This window comes from Halichoerus grypus, chromosome 8 (genome assembly GCF_964656455.1).
Source record: "Halichoerus grypus chromosome 8, mHalGry1.hap1.1, whole genome shotgun sequence".
Taxonomy (NCBI): domain Eukaryota; kingdom Metazoa; phylum Chordata; class Mammalia; order Carnivora; family Phocidae; genus Halichoerus; species Halichoerus grypus.
Genome location: NC_135719.1, coordinates 3,549,967 through 3,570,164, shown reverse-complemented (window position 1 = coordinate 3,570,164; position 20,198 = coordinate 3,549,967). Strand labels below are relative to the sequence as shown.

Here is a 20,198-nt window from a genome sequence, read left to right as displayed (position 1 = left end):
GGGTTGATTCCCAGTTTCGATTGCTGGGGATGTTCTGGAAGCTGCTCTAGTCTGTGCACACTAGGCTGTGAGTTTTGGCCATTTGTCTCTTGGCTTTTCCCCCCAAAAGATAGAGAAGGATCTAAAGTAGAAAGTACCCCTGCCACAGATCTCACTGTCACCCTTCAGAGATGATGCCTAGCTTCCTGGTGGCTTTTCATGTCTAAGGAAGGTTGGATACGTGGAAAGGAACACTCTAAGCTGTGTCTCAATTAATATGAAACTTAGGAAAGTTTAAAATCTAAAACCTAGTTTTTCTTTAGCTTAAACTGAACTGCTGAATCTTATTTATAAATTTAGTAATTTTGGTGTAAAAACGGTGATCATTTTCAGTTAATCTTCATTTTAGGTTCCCTTAAGTCATAGGCTTAACAGATCAAATCCTTAAACATTTATCTCCAGTTACATAATTAAGCAGATTCCCTTAGACATTTCAAATGTCTAGAATCACAAATGCGACGTATGGAATTCGCTCCAGCGTCACATCAAATTCAAAGCAGAGTTTTCCTAAGTACTTAAATTTCTTGAAACTCTAGTAAAACATAAACATTTAGGTGATCCTATTCTCTTAAACATTTCAACGATCTTCATAAACAGTCGAACACAATGAGGAGAGTTCAAACCTTACAAAACCTGTTACAAGGCCAGGTGCACGTACCCACACACGCCTCGCACGCAGCTGCACGTGGCCATCAGTAATACGGGTGTGATGCATTGCTTCATCATATACGTACTGTCGTTTAAACCTCCCTGGGGCCCTGAATTTAGGCATTCAGCTAAGGGGAACACATACAGTTTCAGGCTGGTTGAGCTAGCTCGGTTGAAAGCTTCTGACCCTGACCAGATCGTTGTTTTTTCAATTGCGAAAATGAATTTCTTGTATTACAAATCACTCTACGACTTTCTTTCTTTCCCTGACAATGCGCTATGGGCATCTTCCCAGTACGTACGGAGCTTCCTTGTATTTTCTCTCTGATGATTTAAGAGTATTCCTTTATTTGGATGTTTCACGATTTGTCCAGTCAATCTCTTATCGCTTATCATTCACGTTGGTTTCAATTTTTAATACGACATAAAATGGTCTGACATCCTTTTACATCTTTGCACATTGCTGGCGTGTTTCCAGATGATAAATTCCTGGAAGTCTGAGAGTGGCACTAATAGGCCCATTCCTAGGTCCTTTACCTTGATCTCCAGAAGTTGTATCTGTTTTGCACTCTGTGTGTGAAAGGGCCCGTTCCTCCACATCTGTATAATACCTAATATTGGGTCAAATCAATTAAAAAAAATTGGGGGGTCAATCTGGTGCGCGGAAAGTATCTCCTTTTTAATTTACATTTTTTCTGACTATTTTGTCAAGTGTTTGAACTTGTATTTTTCCCCGTTTGTGGATTGCCAGTTTATGTTCTTGTCCCTTCTAGTTGGGTTGACTTTTTAAAACTTTTTTTGTTTTTTAAATGGGAGTTCTGTGTATTATGGATACTAGGCGCGTGTCCCTTTTACAGTTTTCTTTCTCTTTCATTTTGCCACTTTTGTCGAACTTCATGTACTATGTCTTTTCACTGTTCAGTCTTTAATTTTATAGGGTCAGAATTTTGGTCTTTTCACTTATGACATTTGGATTTTGGGTCATGCTTAGAAGAGTCTTCCCATACCCATATTTCAAAATATGCTTCTGAATAATTTAGTACCTTTACAATTTGTTTTTAGGTCTATATTTGTAATCCAGTATGTAGTGTGAGGCATGAACCTAACTTTATTATTTGCCAAGTTGTAACAAAAAAAAAAATTAAAATTGAGATGAGATTTGAATTAATTTTACATGTTAATTTGGGAGGAGGATTTACATCTTTGTACAATTAAACTTACCCATTTAGGAAATGGTTTTTGAAATAGATATTGTACGTTTCTCATTACATTTATGCCGTATTGTTGCGTATTTTTAAATTGCTCTTATGAATGAGATCTCCTTTTCCTTTATATTTTCTTTCAGGTTATGGATGGTATGAAATAAAGCTATTACAATGTGCATATTTAACTTTATTGTCTATTCTCACATTCGGTATCTGGCTAACCAGCAGCCAGTGTCCAGGAATGGTTTTGTGGAAGGAAAGATTCAGTCTTAACGTGGCAGACAGAACACATGGGTGTTTATGTTAGTGATATGCTAGTGAGAATGATTCATTGTTGACTTACTGTGGTAGTTTCTAATGTGAATCATTATTAGGGCATCCTTATGTCGTATAGACATCAAGTTGACCCAGCAGATAAGGAGAGTTTGGCTCAGACATGCCTAGTGTTGGCTTGAGAGACCTTCAAGTATATCTAGTAATCTAGAGGAGCGAAATGACTTGTCCAAGTTTTCTAAGTATTGTATGAATACTCACTTTAATGTTAAAAAGGAAAAGAAATGAATGTTCTCCATCATCATGGGGAGAAAGAGCTGTCCCAAAATCAGAGTGAGAAATTAATCGCTTCTCCCCCAAAATGCTGAAATTCATTTAGGTTAAAATCACCATAATAATATGTATTAAATTAATGCATATTACTTTTCTTTTTCTGTGAATTCAGTGTCATTTACCAACATTTTTATGTGTTTTTCTTTTAAAGAAAATAGACATTACCAATAAAGCTGTTGCAGAAATTATTTCGAAAGCCACAGAATATCTTCAGCCAAATCCAGGTAAAGTTAAAAAATGTCTTGAAATAGTCTCTTGTTCTTTCACTGTCACAGATCACTAATCCATGTTTACTTGACACATGGCTGACATAATTTAGAAACAACGTCTTTTGCATCCACATAATAAAGTTCAGTTTTTTTAAAGTCAAGCCTCCAGGGACCGGAGGTAGTTCGGTGAATTCTAGTAGACAGTTCTGTGAACTACAGTGACGTCATTTGGATGGAGGCTTGGGCTCAGCCGCAAGGCACTGCTAAGCAGACATTTTTTAGGAGATGCTTCAGAGAGCCACTAAGCGTTCTGTATATGTTTTCTTACTGAGGAATCTCCTCTTTTAGAAAAAAAATTCTGTCATCCTGCTCAAAAGGATATATTCACTTGAAATTGCTTCCACAGTAGGATTTGAATTCCGAGGTCGGGAAGCAATACCCCTTGATGACTTTTTCCTGGGTTGTGAAGGACAGAAACCGACAAGGGGCAGGGCATCCAAGCCTTGAATTCTGTGCAGCTCCAAAACTGCCTTTCCTTTTTAGGAATTTAGTATTTGCACGTAGTGACTGTGATTCGCTTGGCTGTAGCCATCAGCACAGACCCAACCATCCAAAAATCTAGGCAGTAAAAATTAAAAAACATAAATTTTATAAAAATTATGTCCAGGGAGGTTGGTGGGTGTAGAAGTCTTTAGAATTGTATAGATGATTAGAATTTTAAGAACTATAATAAATAACATCTCTTCCCTGGCCTCCTTAATGGTTGAGATGAGCCACGTAAGTTCCTTTTCCTGATAAATCAGTCAGCACATACTCAGCAAGAGCTTACTCTTGGCGAGGGGTTTTCCTGGATCCTGGGATGCTGCGAAGTTGGACCAAGATCCCATCCTCAAAGAACTGACATTGGAAGGGGTTAGGAATGGGGTGGGCCAACAATGGAAGTGTCCCCTTGGACAGAGGCCTCTGGTTATTTCCAGTTTAATGGCTGTCAGTCACATGCCTGCTACCTCCCAGTTTCTACCCTGACAGTGGGAAGGAGGAACCGAGTGTGTGTGGGGGGGGGGGGGGGGCGGGGGGGGGTTTGTAGGAGAGTGAAGCTTCTGTGCAGGGACCAGGAGGAAAACTGCTTTGAAGCTGAGGTGGGCAAGATTCAGAAAGGCCGGCACAGGGGAATGTCTAAAGCAGGACCAGCATTACCTGAGAGACTGTGGGAAATGCAGAATCTTGGGCTCATCCCAAACTGCCTGAATCAGCCTTTGCATCTTAACAGGATCCTTGGGTGATTTGCATGCGCATTACAGTTTGAGAGGCGCTGGTCTAGAATACATGAGAACAAGCATGTAATTATTAAAGTCAAAGAAAATGAAAGTCTATCCCATTACTTCCTAAAGTTATCTCAAACACCACAAGCTAGTATGTGATTCACTGGCCTGTAGAATAAAATCCCGAATCCTTAGCTTGGGATTCAGTTCATAGTCACATTTTCCCATAGATATCTCCTGATTTGTCCTGTTTTAATTTCTGTTTAGGTCAAGCCTGCCTGCTCTTTATCTGTTGGTTATAGACCATAAGCATTCCCTCTTCCATACTTTATTGATACGATTTCTGCCTTTTTAGGGGTGTCTTTCCAACCTTATCTAGCAATATCGCTATGGTTTCATTTTTCCAACATCATCCCCAACTTTATCTGCAAAGTACATCTTGTATATTCTGCCTTAGTAGTACCTAGACCCTGAGCTCCATTAGGGCCGATGCGGCCTGGGTCTCTCTGGAGCCCTAGTACTTGGCATGGGCTGTCCCACAGAGCCGGGATCAGTAAACACTCCTTGCCTGAGTCGGAGAGAAGAAGAGCGTGGCCGCCCATCATTTCCCTAAGGGGCCATCCACACACAGACTCATGTTCCTTCGGGGGTGGGGGGCGGGGGGATCCGTTTCCTCCCAGTGGCTCTGCTTCCTAAGAGGAATGAGCAGCCCTTCATCACGACACTGGATACAATCAGACGGAATACATTCTTGGGGCATGGGGAGGGTATTCATGGCCGGATGGTGGTTTGAAACATCCACCTCAGCAGTTCTGTTCTTAGTGATCCGTTGGGCCCCGGGAAGGAGCGCCTGCCCAGGTGTCCACACCTGACTTGGGGTGTGGGCAATGGCAGGCCTCTCCGTACCTCACCCTGCACGTGGGCTGGGGTAGCCCAGGTCCTGTGTTTGCAGTCCACGGAGCGTGCACCGTCTCTGCGTTCCATCCTCGCTGTGCAGAGATGCGCTTAGCACCCCCCCCGCCCCCCCCAGGTAAAAGAGTCTAGGAAATCCTGTGAGAGACGGGATCGGTCACACCCGGCCCTGGCCCTCGCTCCAGGCCTCCCTCAAGTTGTGCGCCAGGTGGCCTCTGTTTTGCCGTCCTTTGTTCAATGCGACGGACCTGTGGCTCTGCCTTGTCGTTTTAAGGAATTACAAATGACAATGTTTTTAAGCATACAGAGCTAAGCTAGGAATGCTGAACACTGTGTCGAAGATTCGAGGACAGGTGAAAACCACCGGCTACCCGCAGACGGAAGGCTTGCTGGGCGACTGTATGCTGAAGTTCGGGAAGGAGCTGGGCGAGGGCTCCGCGTTCGGTGAGTGTGCGCAGCGCCTGGATTAGCGGCGAGCGCCTGCTGCCCAGCCGAGGTGGTGCACAATGCTGCCTTTTTTTTTTTTTTAACATTTATTTATTTACTTAGAGAGTGCGGAAGGGGGGCGGGGTGCAGAGGGAGAAGGAGAGAGAATCCTCAAGCAGACTCCCTGCTAAAACATTCATTAGTCACAGGGGGTAACAATATCCTTCAGAGCAATAGAAGGTGAATTTTATTTTATTCCATGGGTGAATGTGGACAAGATGGCCTATTCCTTATCCTGAAGGCAGGCCCGTTGAGGGGACCGGTGAGGGTGCCAGGCAGGCCCTCACAGCCAAGGCCAGTCCTGCAGTGCCCCTGCCATGGTGACTGGGCAGGGGCCTGGATGGGCAGACAGTTTGATGGCTTCCCAGGTCCCTAGCTACTAAGGGAACTTATGTTAAGGAGGAGAGCTGGTGTCAGGGGGCGTCAGGAGTGGATAGGTTGCTTGCTGTTCTGAGGAAGAGATTGTACTATCGGATGCTTTCCTTTCGGGGCCACATGGTAGAACCTTCTTGAAGTGCAGAAGCCTCAGTGGGTGGAGGCTGAGCCCCACGTCCTTGTGGAATCCGTAGCACCAAGCCTGAGCAAGGGGGAGGAATGTGAGGTCCATGGAGGTGATGGCCAATATTCAGCATTAATTTTTGGAGTCTCCAGGGAAATATTTGGAAACGTTTCTGTCAAAGTCGAATTTGACATTTCGGGGCGTGGGTCCTGGTGGCAGAGGGGTCAGAAACAGTAGCTTCCGTTTCTGATCGGTTGGGCAGGAAAGAGTCCCCAGGCTGGGAAGGGATGTCTCATCTTTATCTTGGAATGATTTAGACTCTTGAGAGTGAGTTAAGGACATTTAGGAGGAATGAAGCTACCAGTGGGTCAAAATGGAGTCCTGGCCAGCCATAGTTTAGAATAAGAGTTTCCACTTCTATTTTGCAAGGTCCTGTACCATGCACTATCTAGTTTATTTTTAAAAAAGTGAGGTGAGTCTTCATTGCTGTCGCTCTTCTGCAGGTGAATAAACTGTGCATGGCTGGACTAGTAGGTGCAACAACTTGAAGGTCAGAATTTACTAGAAATGCAGATTCTTGGGCTGCCTCTTAAGGTCTTTTTCTAGTCTAAGAGTTGAGAGACGCCATGCTCTACATGTTTCTGAGGTCAATTTGGAAAACTCCGATACAGGAAACATAGTTTGGTCTGGTGCATCACGTCCCAGAGATTCTTCGAGAGAAACTGCAACCCTCATTCTGCTCAGCCACCAGGACTTCCACTTGCAAATTCCTGTGGATTAGCTGGCACTGAGATACCAGGGCTTAATCCAGCAAAAGCTGCCGAGCACTGCCCAAGCCCGAGCGTGGCTGGCCTGGGCCTCATTTCAGGAGCAAACCTTGCCCATCCTGCTGAAAGGCTGTCCCATGTGACCCTGCCAGGCTTTCTTTGACATCAGAAAGGGTCAGGAGCCTTAGAACCATCTAAAGGAGATGGGGAGTGACCTCAAGATCTAGTAGCTAGAAGCCGACAGGAGGTTTTTTTCATTTATTTCTATTGTAACCTTTCTTGGTTGATACTTAGCCCTGATGAATGAATCCTTTTATAGTTTACAAAGAAGGATTTTGTTCTCGAACTTCTAAGGAACCCTAGGTGCCAGTTCACAAAACTGGAGATTTCCCTGCTCTCTGAAAGTAGAGCATTCCTACGAGGCCTTTTGTAAACCAAAATGGTGTAAAGCAAAGAAGAAATTGCTATTAATTTATGTGGAAAAATGTGGGGGTGTTACCAGACCCCCAAAATAACCTCTCCTAGGCTTTTCTCATACCTTAGTCCTGCTTGTGCATGCACAGAATAAATCGAGACAAAGCGCAGATGTTCACAGACACAGCTCAGAGCCGTGGCAGCTGGATGCTGGGGTGCTGTGTGCGTTCTCACGGCTTGGGGTACACATCGCCTCTCTAATAACTTGCTGCAAAACAAAGGCTGAATGTTATTCTCTTTTTGCCTTTTTTTTTTTTTTTTTAGTGAAAGCAACAATCCTCTTTGGATTTTTTTCAGTTAGCAAGGCCAAGTACTAATGTAGGTCTTTTGTAAAGGTGATTGGGGTTCAGCGTGAACTTTCGAAAAGCCGGGGATACCTGTACCATTTTTTAAAGAGGAGCTTTATCCCCATCTAGTGGCCAAAATGGGAAATGCTTCGGTCTCAGCCTCCAACCTTTATTTTATATAGTGGAGAGAGTACAGAAGGTAGAGGAAAAGACGGACCATAAGGAGACTTTCTTTCTCTCTTTCTTCTTCTTTTTTTTTTCTGAGTCAGGATTCACCGGTCCCAGGGGGAGGACCTTTTTGCACTGTCATCCACAAACTTTTGGGAAGGAAATAAATAAATACCACCATTATCCTCGAGGACTCTGCTAAAGAAACCTTTTTTATTTGCGTTTTCTATTCAAGGCAATGCATTGATAGAAGTTGGGGAATCCATGAAGCTAATGGCTGAGGTGAAAGACTCTCTTGATATTAACGTAAAGCAAACTTTTATTGACCCACTTCAGTTACTCCAAGACAAAGATCTAAAAGAGATTGGGGTAAGTCTTCCAGGCTATAAATCTACCCGTTGCTCCTTAAAATGATGTCTATATTTAAAATCATTAGAATGCCTCTGTAAGGATTCAGTGAAAGCATCATCTTATTATGGGTGCTTGAAGAATAATCCATATTTACCTGGCTCACTGGGAAAAAGACCCAGAACCTCTCAGCCCTTTCTTCTGTATCTTATTGAAGCCAGCTAGCTGAAAGCCAAGATGAAAGATGCATATTTCCACAGCCATTTCTCACCTAACAAAATGACTCCATAACTCCATCGTAGAATTTTTATAATCAAAATCATACCATAGTTGTCCTATCTTTTGATATTTTGCACCAGACCTGTAGTCATGATTTTTCACTGCTTCTCAAGGAAATCAGTATCTGGGAATTGACATTTTACATTTGGAAAACTGTTAGCAATGGCCTTGGAGAGCACACATGGGAGCTCTCAGGGACCTGTCGGTGATCACATGCCACTTGCTTGATGGTGTTTTTGTATATGTGCAAAAACAGACTTGAGAGTTCTACCCCGCCGGGACTTCTTCTCTGGAGGGGCAGCCTGCGCTGACTTCTGATGCTCTTAGGGAGCTGCTCCGAGCACCTGCCTCCAGGCGCCTTGAAGAGTGATCTGAATGCAAGCCCAGGCCAGCTTGGAAGTCATTTGAACCTGGGAGATGTCCCCTTTCCTTTCTTCAGGCCCAGCAGTTCTTGTGGGGGGACCCCTGGACCAGCAGCATCAGCATCACATGTGACAAAGGCAAATGCTTGAGCCGTCTTCCAGATTTCCCGAACAGAAAGTCCTAGATGCCTGTATGGGCATTAGAATCTGCACGGAAACCAGAGGGTGTGGAGGGGACTTCAGGGAGGTTGAATGAAAACCAGAAGCAACCATTCAGGGACTCCCAGAACATTCAGCAACCCTCCCCCCTAGTATGCCTTTCACTCCTCACTCGCCAGGCCCTCTTTCCCGTCCATGTCGGGGCAACAGTGTCCCTCCTGCCCTCTGAAGCCAGGCCTCCACTGGGCCCTGGAGGCCATGGCCATGGCCATGGTCCTCTCTCCTGAATCTCCGTTCTTCCCTTTCTAGCTCTTGGCTTCTTGCATTAACATCTAGACGCTTGAGCACAGCAGCCCTGGACTCGTGGCTTCACGCCTTGCCCCTTCCAGCGCACTCTCCACACCACACCCAGTGCAGCCTTAGATGGAGACCCTCTGGAGCTGCCCACTGGTGGCCGCTTACAGATCCACCACCTTAGCCCTGATTCTCTGGCCTCTCCTTCCCTCTGGGGCCTGGCCCATGGCCCCTTCCCAGCGCTGCCCAGCCTCCCTGCAATACTTGCAGCCCCCGGGGGGATGTTTTGCTGTGGGCAGTTGCTCTGTTCCTTGTCTTTCTCCCCCTCCCCTCCCCTCCTGGCTTAGTCACTCACCTCTCAGATCTCAGATGCTCTTTGTTTTGGGAAGCCTTGGTTCTCTCCTGGTTTGATCAGGGGCTCCTGTGCTTCCCTGTGCCTTGAGCCTCCCTGCTTCTACTCCTCTGTTGTTGGGCAGTAAGTGCCTCGGGGTGAGGAGTCCTGCTTTGTTCACTTCTGGGACCACGAGGCCCAGGACAGGGTTTGTGCTTGCAAATTATCAAAGAACAGATGACTCTGGGGAAGAAGGGACATTCTGGGGGACCTGGGGATACCAAAACAGCCTTCCCAAATGCAGAACCTTAAAATCAGAGACCCCCTTGGCTGAAATATATAATACGCCGTTTCTTCTTGTGCTGTTGTCCTTGAGGAAAACCCAGAGTCCTCTGGGCAGCGTAGCTCTTCCACCGGACCGGCTTGAGAGCTGGCTGTGGACCAAGTGTGGACCAGACAAACGTGCAGAACACACCTGTACTTCAGTGTCGGCCTTCCCTGTGCAACAAAATAACATCCTACGGGGCATCTCGTTCCTCAGCTGCTGTTTGAATCAGAAACACTGTAAACCTACACTTCAGTCTCCACCTCAGTCGTGCGATGATCAAGAGTTCAGAGTCTGTTCAGAAGCCGTTTGCAGTCTCCACTGTGTTTCTGTGTTTCAGACGCCGGGAGTGGAGAACCTGCTCATTTAAGACCAGCTGCCTTATACCTGTAAAGGGTTAATGGATTCCAAACATTTCTCGGCCCATAAGCAGCCAGGCTGGCCCTCTCCATTCCCGTTTTATAACCACACACGGAGGCCCAGAGGGAATGCCAGATTTGCCCAGAGTCACAGAACATGCAGGAAAGATGCTTCTGGCTTTTTATCCCGTATGCAGTTTTTGCCAGTTCATTATGGAAGTAGAACCAGTGCTGTTCACTAAAATGCATAGTAACGTTACCTGCATACTTCAGTGGGATGGTCTGGTTTTGTGGATACATTCGACAGCAAATACCTGTTTTCCAAGGATTGCAGGTGTAAACTCTTCCAGGCTTCTCCCTTGCCCCATACAGCTGAGCTGTCTCTAGCATTTCTGACATGGGATCCCTCTGCTCGAACACAGACTGTGATGGGGAGTTCACTACCACACAAGGCAGCCCATTCCATGAACGGACAGATCGAATATTTATAATTGTTACATTTTGTTAAAGAGATCCTATTTTTTTTTAAAGAAATCTCACCTTTCAGAGGTTGTAAATGTTTGTCCTCTGTGTATACATATTCATCGATGGCATTTATTGAACGTGTTCTGTAATTGGGAACTTTATGGGATATGCATAAGTATTCTAGGGGCTACTAGAAATTTCTGCTTTTATAATCTAGCTCTTAGGACTTGACAGTAGTGCCAAAGGAAATGTGCTTATTTTTGGTGTAGTTAATTTAGTTGGAAATTATCTGGACATTAATAGAGCTTAAGTGAGGGGTCCTATAAAGAACTTTGGAAAATGGAATCTGAGTGCTGACACTGTGTCCTCATGTTCCATGTAGACACTCATTCACTCTGCCATCCATCCACCCACACATCTACCAATCCAATCAACCATCCGTCCACCCACCATCCACCCATCTTCCATCCACCCAGCTGCCCACCCATCCACCCACCCAATCAACCACCCATTCACCCAGCTGCCCACACACCCACCCACCCAACCAACGACCCAGCCACCCATCCATCAGCCCGCCCAACCATCCATCCATCTATCTGCCTACCCACCCACCTGCCCATCCGCCCACCCACCCACCTGCCCATCCGCCCACCCACCCACCTGCCCATCCGCCCACCCATCCATCCAGCCATCTGCCCACCCAGCCACCCACCCATCCATCCATCCACCCACCCATCTATCCACTCACCCTCCCATCCATCCATCCATCCATCTACCCAAAAATATTCCTTGAGGGTCTGCAGTAAAGGTGGCCTCAAGTGGATGCTGAGGACACACAGACATGTAAGATGTGTCCTTGCCCCTAGAATGTAGACGGACAAAAAGCAACGGCTATCTTCATGGGAACAACAAAGGTTTCTTTGCCCCGTGTTTTGAGTGTGCAGTTCTCTGAAGGACTCCTTTGTCTTGTTTAGCACCACCTGAAAAAGCTGGAAGGCCGCCGCCTGGATTATGATTATAAAAAGAAGCGAGTAGGTAAGATACCAGATGAAGAAGTCAGACAAGCGGTAGAAAAATTTGAAGAGTCAAAGGAGTTGGCTGAAAGAAGCATGTTTAATTTTTTAGAAAATGATGTAAGTATTTAAACCAAACAGGAGACTTTAATGTGATTAAAAACATTGAATATATGATTAGGACCAACATGAGGAGAAGCTCTGGAGCCTTAGTTTACAAAAGCTTCCAGAATTTTCTGTAGCCATTATCTATCTCCTGCCTCAGAAATAGCTTCGGACATTTGGCAAGCCCCAACTCAAACCTCAGATCTCGAGAAGTCCTGTTCATCCCAGGATTGCTCCCGAGGTGTGCTCCAGGTGGCCCCAGGGAGGGGGGTCGTTTGGGGAGTTAGATAGCGGACCGGCCTTTGTATTTGAGGCCATAGCGTGGTGGTTCTGCGGGAGAATGGAAAGCCCGTATCGTGTGGTCATTGCAGTTTTGCTAAGACTGAGAGAAGCACCGTGTGAGGCAGATGTTTGAGGAGGAGCAGCTCTCTGATGCCTTTCTTGTCATCGTGAACGTTCAGGACATCAGAGCATGACCTACGCTGCTCACTGTACCTGAGTGGTGGTGCTTGTGAGCTCGGGGATCGTGAGGGTCTCCACACAGGTCCCTCAGAAATGCAAAATATTCTATCATACTCTGATTCCTGCCAGCTTATATTTGATTTGTCCGAGGGAGGCTAGATTCAGCATACTGAAGAGGCATGGTCACCCCGTCCTGTGCATCCTGAAGGCTGAAGGCTTCCCTCCTTTGCCTCGGTGATGAGGCCTTTCATGTTTGTTGCTGCCCGATTGGAAGAGCCTTCTGCCGCCTGCTTGTCTCCGGCGTCCCTGTCCTAAACTTGGCCTTGGCAGTCCCTGTGCTGTTTGGGCCCAGCCTTAGCTTTGGACCCTATTTGTTGAACTTTCAAACCTGTGGAGACAAGTTGGAGGATTTATTTATCTGCAAAACCATGTTCTACTTCCAATAGTTCATTAAAAGGCGTATCAAGGTCTCGCATTTTCGAGTTAAGTCAAACAAAACGTACTGAGCAGCTTTTCTTTGCCGTGGTGACGTGTGGGGGAATTACGTTCAGTGTTGACAAGACATTGATCCTGCAGAAAACAATTCGAAAATCCCCACGTCCACGAAAGCTGAGTGCTGAAAAGTACACTCTATTATGCTTCTCCTTTTAATAGTTTATCAGGTTTTTTACATCTTATGGGAAATGGGAAGAGGTGTAACCATTGGCTCTGTTTTTCTTGTTTGTTTATTTTCCCTTAAAAATATCAATTTTCTCTTGAAATTGTCCCGAAGCCATCGGCAATTTTGGTTTTGTTTCGTCTCCGATTGCCGTATTTGATCTTTTGAAGTATCAGCACGTGGTTTTGGAGTGTGACGTGTTGGATGCGTCTGATCCTTACCAGGCCGTGGCAGACGTCGTCCTTCCGGTCCCGTGCCTGGTAGTGGTGGATTTAAACTCTGAGGTTGAATCTCGTGTGTCTCACGGCCTGCCTGCCCCGCGTGCTTTTTCATTCACGAAGCACGATGACGATGGGCTTTTTGCAAAGCCCTCCATTAGGGGTCTCCTTCAGTTTCTCTGTCTCTGCCAGTTCCCCCAGTTGACCTGTTTTCCCTTCAAGGTCAAGCAGAAGTCAGGAATGATCCCTTCCGTATGGAAACTCGGTCACTGGTCCCTTGGCTGACAGTGACCGTATTCGCAAATGAGTGGACTGCCTCCCACCCCGCCCCGGCATGAGTAAGAGCTAGGTCTTAACTCCAGCCCTGCAGGGGAACTGCAGTGCGTCCCCTGAGGTGTCCTGGGGTGGAGGGCACCCCCGTTCACCTCTGGGGAGCCTGAGCTGCTCCCTCAGGTCCGACAGGCGGTGCTGGCTCGTTTCAGGGATGGCCTGTTGCTTCTGCCCTCTGGCCAAAGCCCCTGGAACCAGCCACGCAGGTGGGAGGAGACCGAGATCAGAAGACAGCTAAGGACTTTCGAGCCGCCTTGGAACGAGGCTGCTTCCCTTTCTCTGGTCTCGTCTCCTTGTGCCGTCTTTAACCGCGGGGCTCACCCGGGTGCTCTGCCTGCTGATTCCTGCGGGCATGGCCATAGCGGTGCCGAAGCGGTTGGTGGTGATGACGAGGATGATGGTGACAGTGACGAGGGGCCATGTGCTGAGTGACTCATGCTGGAGCCTGAGGGGTGCGGGGGTGGCCCCTCTAGCATGGCACATCTGCTTTCACCGTTTCCCCTTCCTGGGCTTATAGTTGAGGACGCTCACAAGTTGCCGTGTAGGCTCCAGAAGGCTGCCTTCCTTCTGTTCTTGGGGCAACAGCAATCAGACCCAGAAGGGCACTGTCTTGACCTTTTCCGTGTCGGTGTGTCTGGGCCATGCCCGGGTGGTCTGGCAGTCCTGTGGATGAGGCACGGTCTAGAAAATCTCCACTTCAGCCCTCGGACCTGACAGGCGGATGCGGAGGTGGTTGGTGTTTGGGGATCAGCGGCAGGTGACTGGTGGGGAAGACAAAGAAGCGGTGCGTGGGGCGAGGACACATGCACGGAGCTCTCAGCCCTGCCCTTGCCCTTCTCTACACCCAGGCCAGCCCCAGGGCCCTGCAGCCCACAGAACCCTGACTTCCTGCTCTCTGTGGGTCACCAGCTCCTGTCCAACCTTTGCCGCTCGGCCCCTTCTATCTGTGGCTGCTGTCTTTCTCGGTGAGGAGGCTCAGGAGGAGGAGCGATGCTTCAGGACGGCTGGGGTTTCTTCCAGGAACCGATCCTGCCACTAAAGATGGCTGGGGTCTTAATTCCCAGGTAAACACGGTGGGTCTGCAGGCCCCGCCTTTGTCCAGGGGCTTGGACGGCACTTGTACCTGACGTGGCACCTGCCGCCGCCCAGGTGCGTGCCTGTTCCCCGGGGACGTGGTGGCAGGCAGCCAAGGGCCTGGCGCTTCCTCCAGACACAGGTGGGAGATGCTGGTACCATCGTGAGCTAGAGGTTTGGGGCTGTCAGTCCGAGCTGGCCACCCCTTTGCGTTCGAGGTGAGGAACGGACACAGAGCCAGGTTGGAACCAAGGGGCCGCCCTTTTCACTGATGAGAACACCCAGTAATTACACCCTACGGGCCTCCTGGGCAGTGGTGCTGGAGGGGATGACATGGACCTACGCATGTCCAGCTAGGACTTCTGTCCTTCTGTCCTCAGCTGATGAAAGCCACCCTGCTCGGCTATCCAGACACACTCTGAGACATGGGGCCTCTGGTCATGCAGAGCTGGCTTTGGGGGCAGAATAAGCCATCCTGCTAATTAGGGAACATTCCCTGATCTCCTCCCCGGCAGGAGTGAAGAGGGGCTGGAGGAGGTAGATAAGCAGAGTGGCGTGAATGAAGGGGGGGGTGGCGTGTCCGGGGCCTGGTGCCACCCGCCCATCTCTGCCTGGCACTGACGGTTCGAACCCCAGAGTCTCACTCTCCAGGGAACAGGGGGGTGGGTATCTTGTCCAGCCCTCACATCTTGTAGCCGCGGCTAAGACACAAGGAAAGCTTCGCCAGATAACGCCAGAGATCTGCCTGGTTTGAGGAGAGCCCCGAATGGGACGCACAGAGTTGGTTTTTCTGGAATCTCCAAATGCAGATTATGTAACCCTTGCCTAGGATTTTCTGGCCAATGGGCCATTTGTGGGGCTTTCCAGGGGGTGGTTGCTCATCTGTCCTCACATCTGAATTCTCCCAACTGAGAAACAAACAGGGACAGCCGAACAAGGGTCACATACCGGCCCCTTGCCCAGAGGATGGGACTTTCTGGAAATCCGTGTGGGCAGCTTGGGCCTGGGCCCACAATGGGACTCTAGCTACCTACCCCAGGACTGAAGTCTTGGGACCCATAGGGGGAGTGAGGTGGGCAGAGCAGAAAGGCAGATCTTGGCGAACCCACATTCTTAAAGAATACAGTCCTCAGAGTCAGACTCCACTTACCGCCTATTCAGTGCTGGGTGCAGACACCCTGGTTGTCGGGGGCCCCCTGACCTCGGTCAGACAGAGCACCCCTGCACCTGTGATGTGGAAAGAAGGAAGGGGTGGTGTGAGGGACCTGAATCGGTCACTCCGACATTTCCAAGGAAACTGGCGTTTATTTTCCTGTCTGAGTTTGGCAGAGTTGTGAGTGGGAGAACCAAAGACAAGTCTCCTTTGGCCCCACACTGGAGTCCTCGGTTGTCTTGTCAGTCGGGGCTGGATTGGAGACCTTGGGCATCTCTTCACCTGTTGCTCATTATTCTGTGCACAGATGCAAGCCCGGAGGTGTTTTGGTCCACCAGCTTTCCCAGGAGCCCTGAGGGTTAGGCCTGGTGGGGCTCCCCCTAGGAGAGGGGCCCCTGTGCCCATCACAATTTGCTCTGAGGTAGAGGTGCGCGAAATTGAGCAGGTTGGTTGCCCGCCTTCACCATTTCTTGGGAATGGCCTATTAACACTCTTCTGTCTTTGCAGAGAAGTCTATTCTTCACCCCTTGACATCATGGAATGTAGGTCTTTGACTTTGGCAGGAGCCAGAGAGAGCACCTAGAATATCCCCATTCCAGGCCCATGAGGCCCAGACACCTGCACTTTTCTCTAGCTCTCTTGGTCCACGTCTCCTGCCTGGGGATCCTCCCTCCATCCGTGGGCTCCTGCAACAGGTGGGGTTACCGGATTGCAGACTCCTGGGTTCTTTCCTTTGGTCCGGGGTGGCATTTTCCTAAATTCATTCCACGGGCTGTAGTAGGTTGCACTAATAATGTTTCTACGCTCAAATGAGTTTGGCAAACCCTCACGTGGACAAAACTAAGCAGGTTTTCTTGATCCTGAGACTTTTCAGAGTCTTTATATGATAATGTGAAAAATTGGTCTCGGAGAGATTCCTAAGGCAGGGCACACCAGGGAGTTTCTCAAACTTGTTTGACCTTCCACATCATCGTTATTATTGCTGTCATTTCAAGGGACTGGTGACACGTGGCACAAGGTACATTAAGAAAAACTGGGCTCGCGGAAGGAAGGCGCACCCAACAAGGAGCGAACCAACTGAAATCTGATTCTGGTTTCACTTCTGCTCAGCTGTTTGCCCCTGGAAGGTCACCTTGACCTACACATGTCAGGAAACCCTTTGGGAATGTGAAGTGGAGAATGGAAGCATAAGGGGCTGTTTCTAGGCTACTGAGTTCATTGCCTTGCTCAGACTTTCTCAGAAACTCTGAGTAAAGCTCTCGCCCCATTAGCAAAGGCATCTGTTTAAGATCAGACTCCTCTAGCTTCTGCGGGGAGTCCAGAAGGAGTGGACGTCTTTGATATGACAGAGCAAGAGATCACTTGGATAACCACAATTCAGATCGAAGATGCTCTCTCCATTGGAAATATGCCATTTTCAGTTGTGAAAGGGGATGGCTTGTCGCATTCCAGAAGGGGTGCATTTCCTTGTTCTTGCATGCCAGGCTCGCTGCAGATGCCAGGCATCTGGGTGCAGGGTGTTACCTACTGACATCCCTCTCACCCCTCCTTGTGCGGTGGTCTTCAGGGTGTGCCTCTCCGCCCACTTACCTGGCTGCTAACCAGGTGGTAACTAGTCGCTGAAGGGTCTGAGGAGGAGAGCTCACAGCCCTGCTCCTACTTGGCCACTGTTTCTGTAACCTTCTGCAGAGGGCTGATCTTACTACAAGATGCAGTCCTTGGAGCCATCCTTCCTTTGGGTTCAGCCCAGATCCTTTGCACTTGGTCTGCAGGTCACCCCAGTGGCTCAGGTCCAATTCAAGTGTCCCTGGGGCCACAGCCCGGGGACTTCTTGTATTCATAGTCCACAGTAGTATGGGGACGTCGGTGCTCTGCCTCCATCCCCAGGGCTCAGTACCCCCAACAGCCTCATGTGCTTATAATCAGCCATTGGTTTGCAGCGAACGAGAGGGTTTTGAAGGAGAGTGTGCCCACGGGCGACACCCCGGAGATACACTGAGTCTTGCCCCAGGGGAGGGAGCGAGGACTCGTGGAGTGGGGTGGCGTCGGCCGTGAAGCCCGCATGAGGCATCTTCATCCCTCTTACTCTGCCCCCCCAATGTACCTCCTTCTTTGACTCTGACCCTCCTGCCTCCCTCTTCTAGGACCCTATGATGACACTGGGCCACCCAGATAACCCAGGTCATCCTCTAGTTCAAGACCCTTAACTCAATCACACCCACAGAGTCTCTTTTGCCCGGGAAGGTGACATAGTCACAGATTTGGGGAGATAGGCTTCGGCATCTTTGGGGGCCATTTTCCTCTCCACCACAAGCTCTTTCTGGTTCATTTGCCCCGGGTAGCTTCCTAGTCCTCGCCCCACCATCTGCCAGCACCATGGCCCGTACCTGGACCCTCCCTCCTTCTCCTCTAGCTTACTGGGGAGTCTGAGTTTCTTGCTTCAGGCACCTGGCCAGGAGTGACCCACCGTGACGGCGAGTGCACTTTACTCTGAGCCGGGAGCTCTGTGTATGTGATGCGTGGTCACACTTCACTCCCAAGGTGGCACCAGAGAGGGGCAGTGTTGTTCTCAGCCCTAAGTAGAGTTACACCTGTCTTCTCATCCCAGGTGACCTTCCCCGAGTCAACAGGTGGATTTGCCAGATTGAGTGGTGTGGCCAGTGGAAGAAACGCTTTACCTTCCAGACAGGTACTTGCAAGGCCTGGCTTTATCGCTGCCTTGGTTTTGCCTGTCCAGGTGTTGAATCCTACCTGGGGTTTGGGAAGCAGAGACCACCCGCACGCACCTTGCTGCTTATGGCCCGGGGATAAGCGGAAGCCTCCGTTTTCTGGCACGGGGAGGCACATAAGCCCCTTGTGGCACCACGTGGCTTCCCGGCCAGCAGGAACTTTGCAGCACCACCTCTCCAGTGGTTGCACTGAGCACCGTGCAGCACCGCTGTTCTCTCCCAAGGGGCCTTGGGACTCATTGCCTTCCCAAAGTCAGCCATTGAACGAATAGTGACAGATGCATCTCTAGATTACATAACTTGTCTGAGCCAACCAGACAGGAGCTCTGGTGATCTTTCCCTCTCTCCCTCCCTCCCCGCCCCCCGTATGTTTCCAGGAATACTCATTTTTTCACTGCTCCTTTGAAAAGAGAAATGTCAAACATATCTCAAAGTGGGGATTAAAATAGAAGTTAACTTTACTGAAGGCAGTGAGGTGTGGCTCAGATCGGACCCGACCCGCCGCTCCCCCCCAGCTGGGGAGCACAGTTCCTGCTTCGGCAGATTCTGCTGTGGTCGAGTTGGGCCGTTAAACTGGACTTGTTTAAACGTGAAAGCCAGAGAGGTGAAATTTAAGAAATCCTTAGAATTTCTGTGGGGCCAGGCTGTCTTTGTTTTGTTTATTGGGTTTTGGGAAATTTAAGGCTAGGCTTGGTGCTCTTCCAGCCCCAAGCGCGGCCAAGTGACTGTAACACAACGGGATTTCCTTGTTCGGATGCGGAGCACAGCGGGGCGCCAGTGGGATGCTGTGGGTTTCTCAGGTGTGTGCTGAGCCCGTGTTGATGCGTGCGCGAGGAAAGCGAGTGTAGGGCAGCCAAAGCAGGGTCTATAGCAACAAATGGAAGCAGCTTGGGTCTTTGAAGGTGGACCAGTCCGTGGTTGGTTTTACGGGGTGAATAAGCAGGGCAGACTCTGCCCTCAAGCTGCTTAGCACGTGGGAATGATGCATAGGCTTTGGGGAAGCTTTGGAAGAGGGGGGATTGATTTTGGTTTGTGACCTTCTCCGGATCTGGAGGTCACGGGGCTCTTGCTAGGGGTCCTTATCACCTCAACCCAGAGGTCCTGTGTCCGAAGCTTGCTGACATCAGCGTCATGAATCCCGCTTTTCTGGAGCAGCTGTTCAGACGCATGGGGGAAGCGGGGAAGCTCCCACAGGGGACGCCTCTTCCTCAATCCATGCATCCCCTGGTCTTCCAGCCTTTCTTAGGTGATAGAGCTTTTCTACTTTAGTTTTTCCATCGATTCGAGGGACCGAGAGATGCAAGAGGCTGTAGAGTTCATTCCTTTCGGCTGTCACGTTTCATGGCCACGATTTTGTGCGGACAGCAACAAGACACACGGAGCTGGCAAGTGTTTGCCCTGGTGCCCACCCTCCCCTGGTTTCCTTTCTTATGTGAGAACAGCTTAGTTTACTTAGCTTCCTGATTTGACTTAGCTAGAAGGTGCCCGAAGAGACATTTCACTAAGGAAGAGGCTCATTTACTCAGTGTTGGCTTCCCATGTCATTGGAAAGCTTTATCTCTGTGTGTTCAGATCCGTGAGCTTTAGAGCACAAAAATCTCCTGAGGGTGTCACCTAATTGGGAAGACCAGCTTCCATTGAGCTAAACCAAATTTTAATCACAAATAAATTTGAACATGGTTTTCCAGAATATACCTTTCTACCACCACCCGCGTGATGATGACGCAGCATAAGGAAATGAAACGGACCAGAGCCGAGGACGACGCGGGGCTTCCCTGCGAAGCTGGGTCTTTGTTGCTGGTCCCGCCTCTCTCTCTCTCTGAATATTACGTAGGCCTTGGCATAATTTTCCACTTCTGCTGCAGGTAGAACAAGTCAGCCAGCTGGCCGTGTTTATAGAGGCAGCTTTAGACTATCACAGACAGTCCACGGAAATCCTGCAGGAATTACAGAGCAATCTGCAGATGCGGTA

General features: G+C 48.9%; 1 protein-coding gene across 5 annotated transcripts in view; it reads left to right on the top strand.

Moving 5' to 3' along the window:
* Positions 1-20,198, top strand: part of SH3GL3 (SH3 domain containing GRB2 like 3, endophilin A3) — a 134,854-nt gene that overhangs the window by 87,522 nt on the left and 27,134 nt on the right. For 3 of the 5 annotated variants that reach the window (XM_036072907.2, XM_036072911.2, XM_036072909.2), the window contains exons 3-8: positions 2,650-2,722; positions 5,182-5,325; positions 7,798-7,931; positions 11,459-11,519; positions 14,180-14,334; positions 20,092-20,195. In XM_036072907.2, the coding sequence (XP_035928800.1) occupies positions 2,650-2,722; positions 5,182-5,325; positions 7,798-7,931; positions 11,459-11,519; positions 14,180-14,334; positions 20,092-20,195 (671 nt within the window). Of the gene's footprint in view, positions 1-2,649; positions 2,723-5,181; positions 5,326-7,797; positions 7,932-11,458; positions 11,618-14,179; positions 14,335-20,091; positions 20,196-20,198 lie in introns of all 5 variants that reach the window. The other 2 variants (XM_078078823.1, XM_036072908.2) reach the window with 2 other exon arrangements.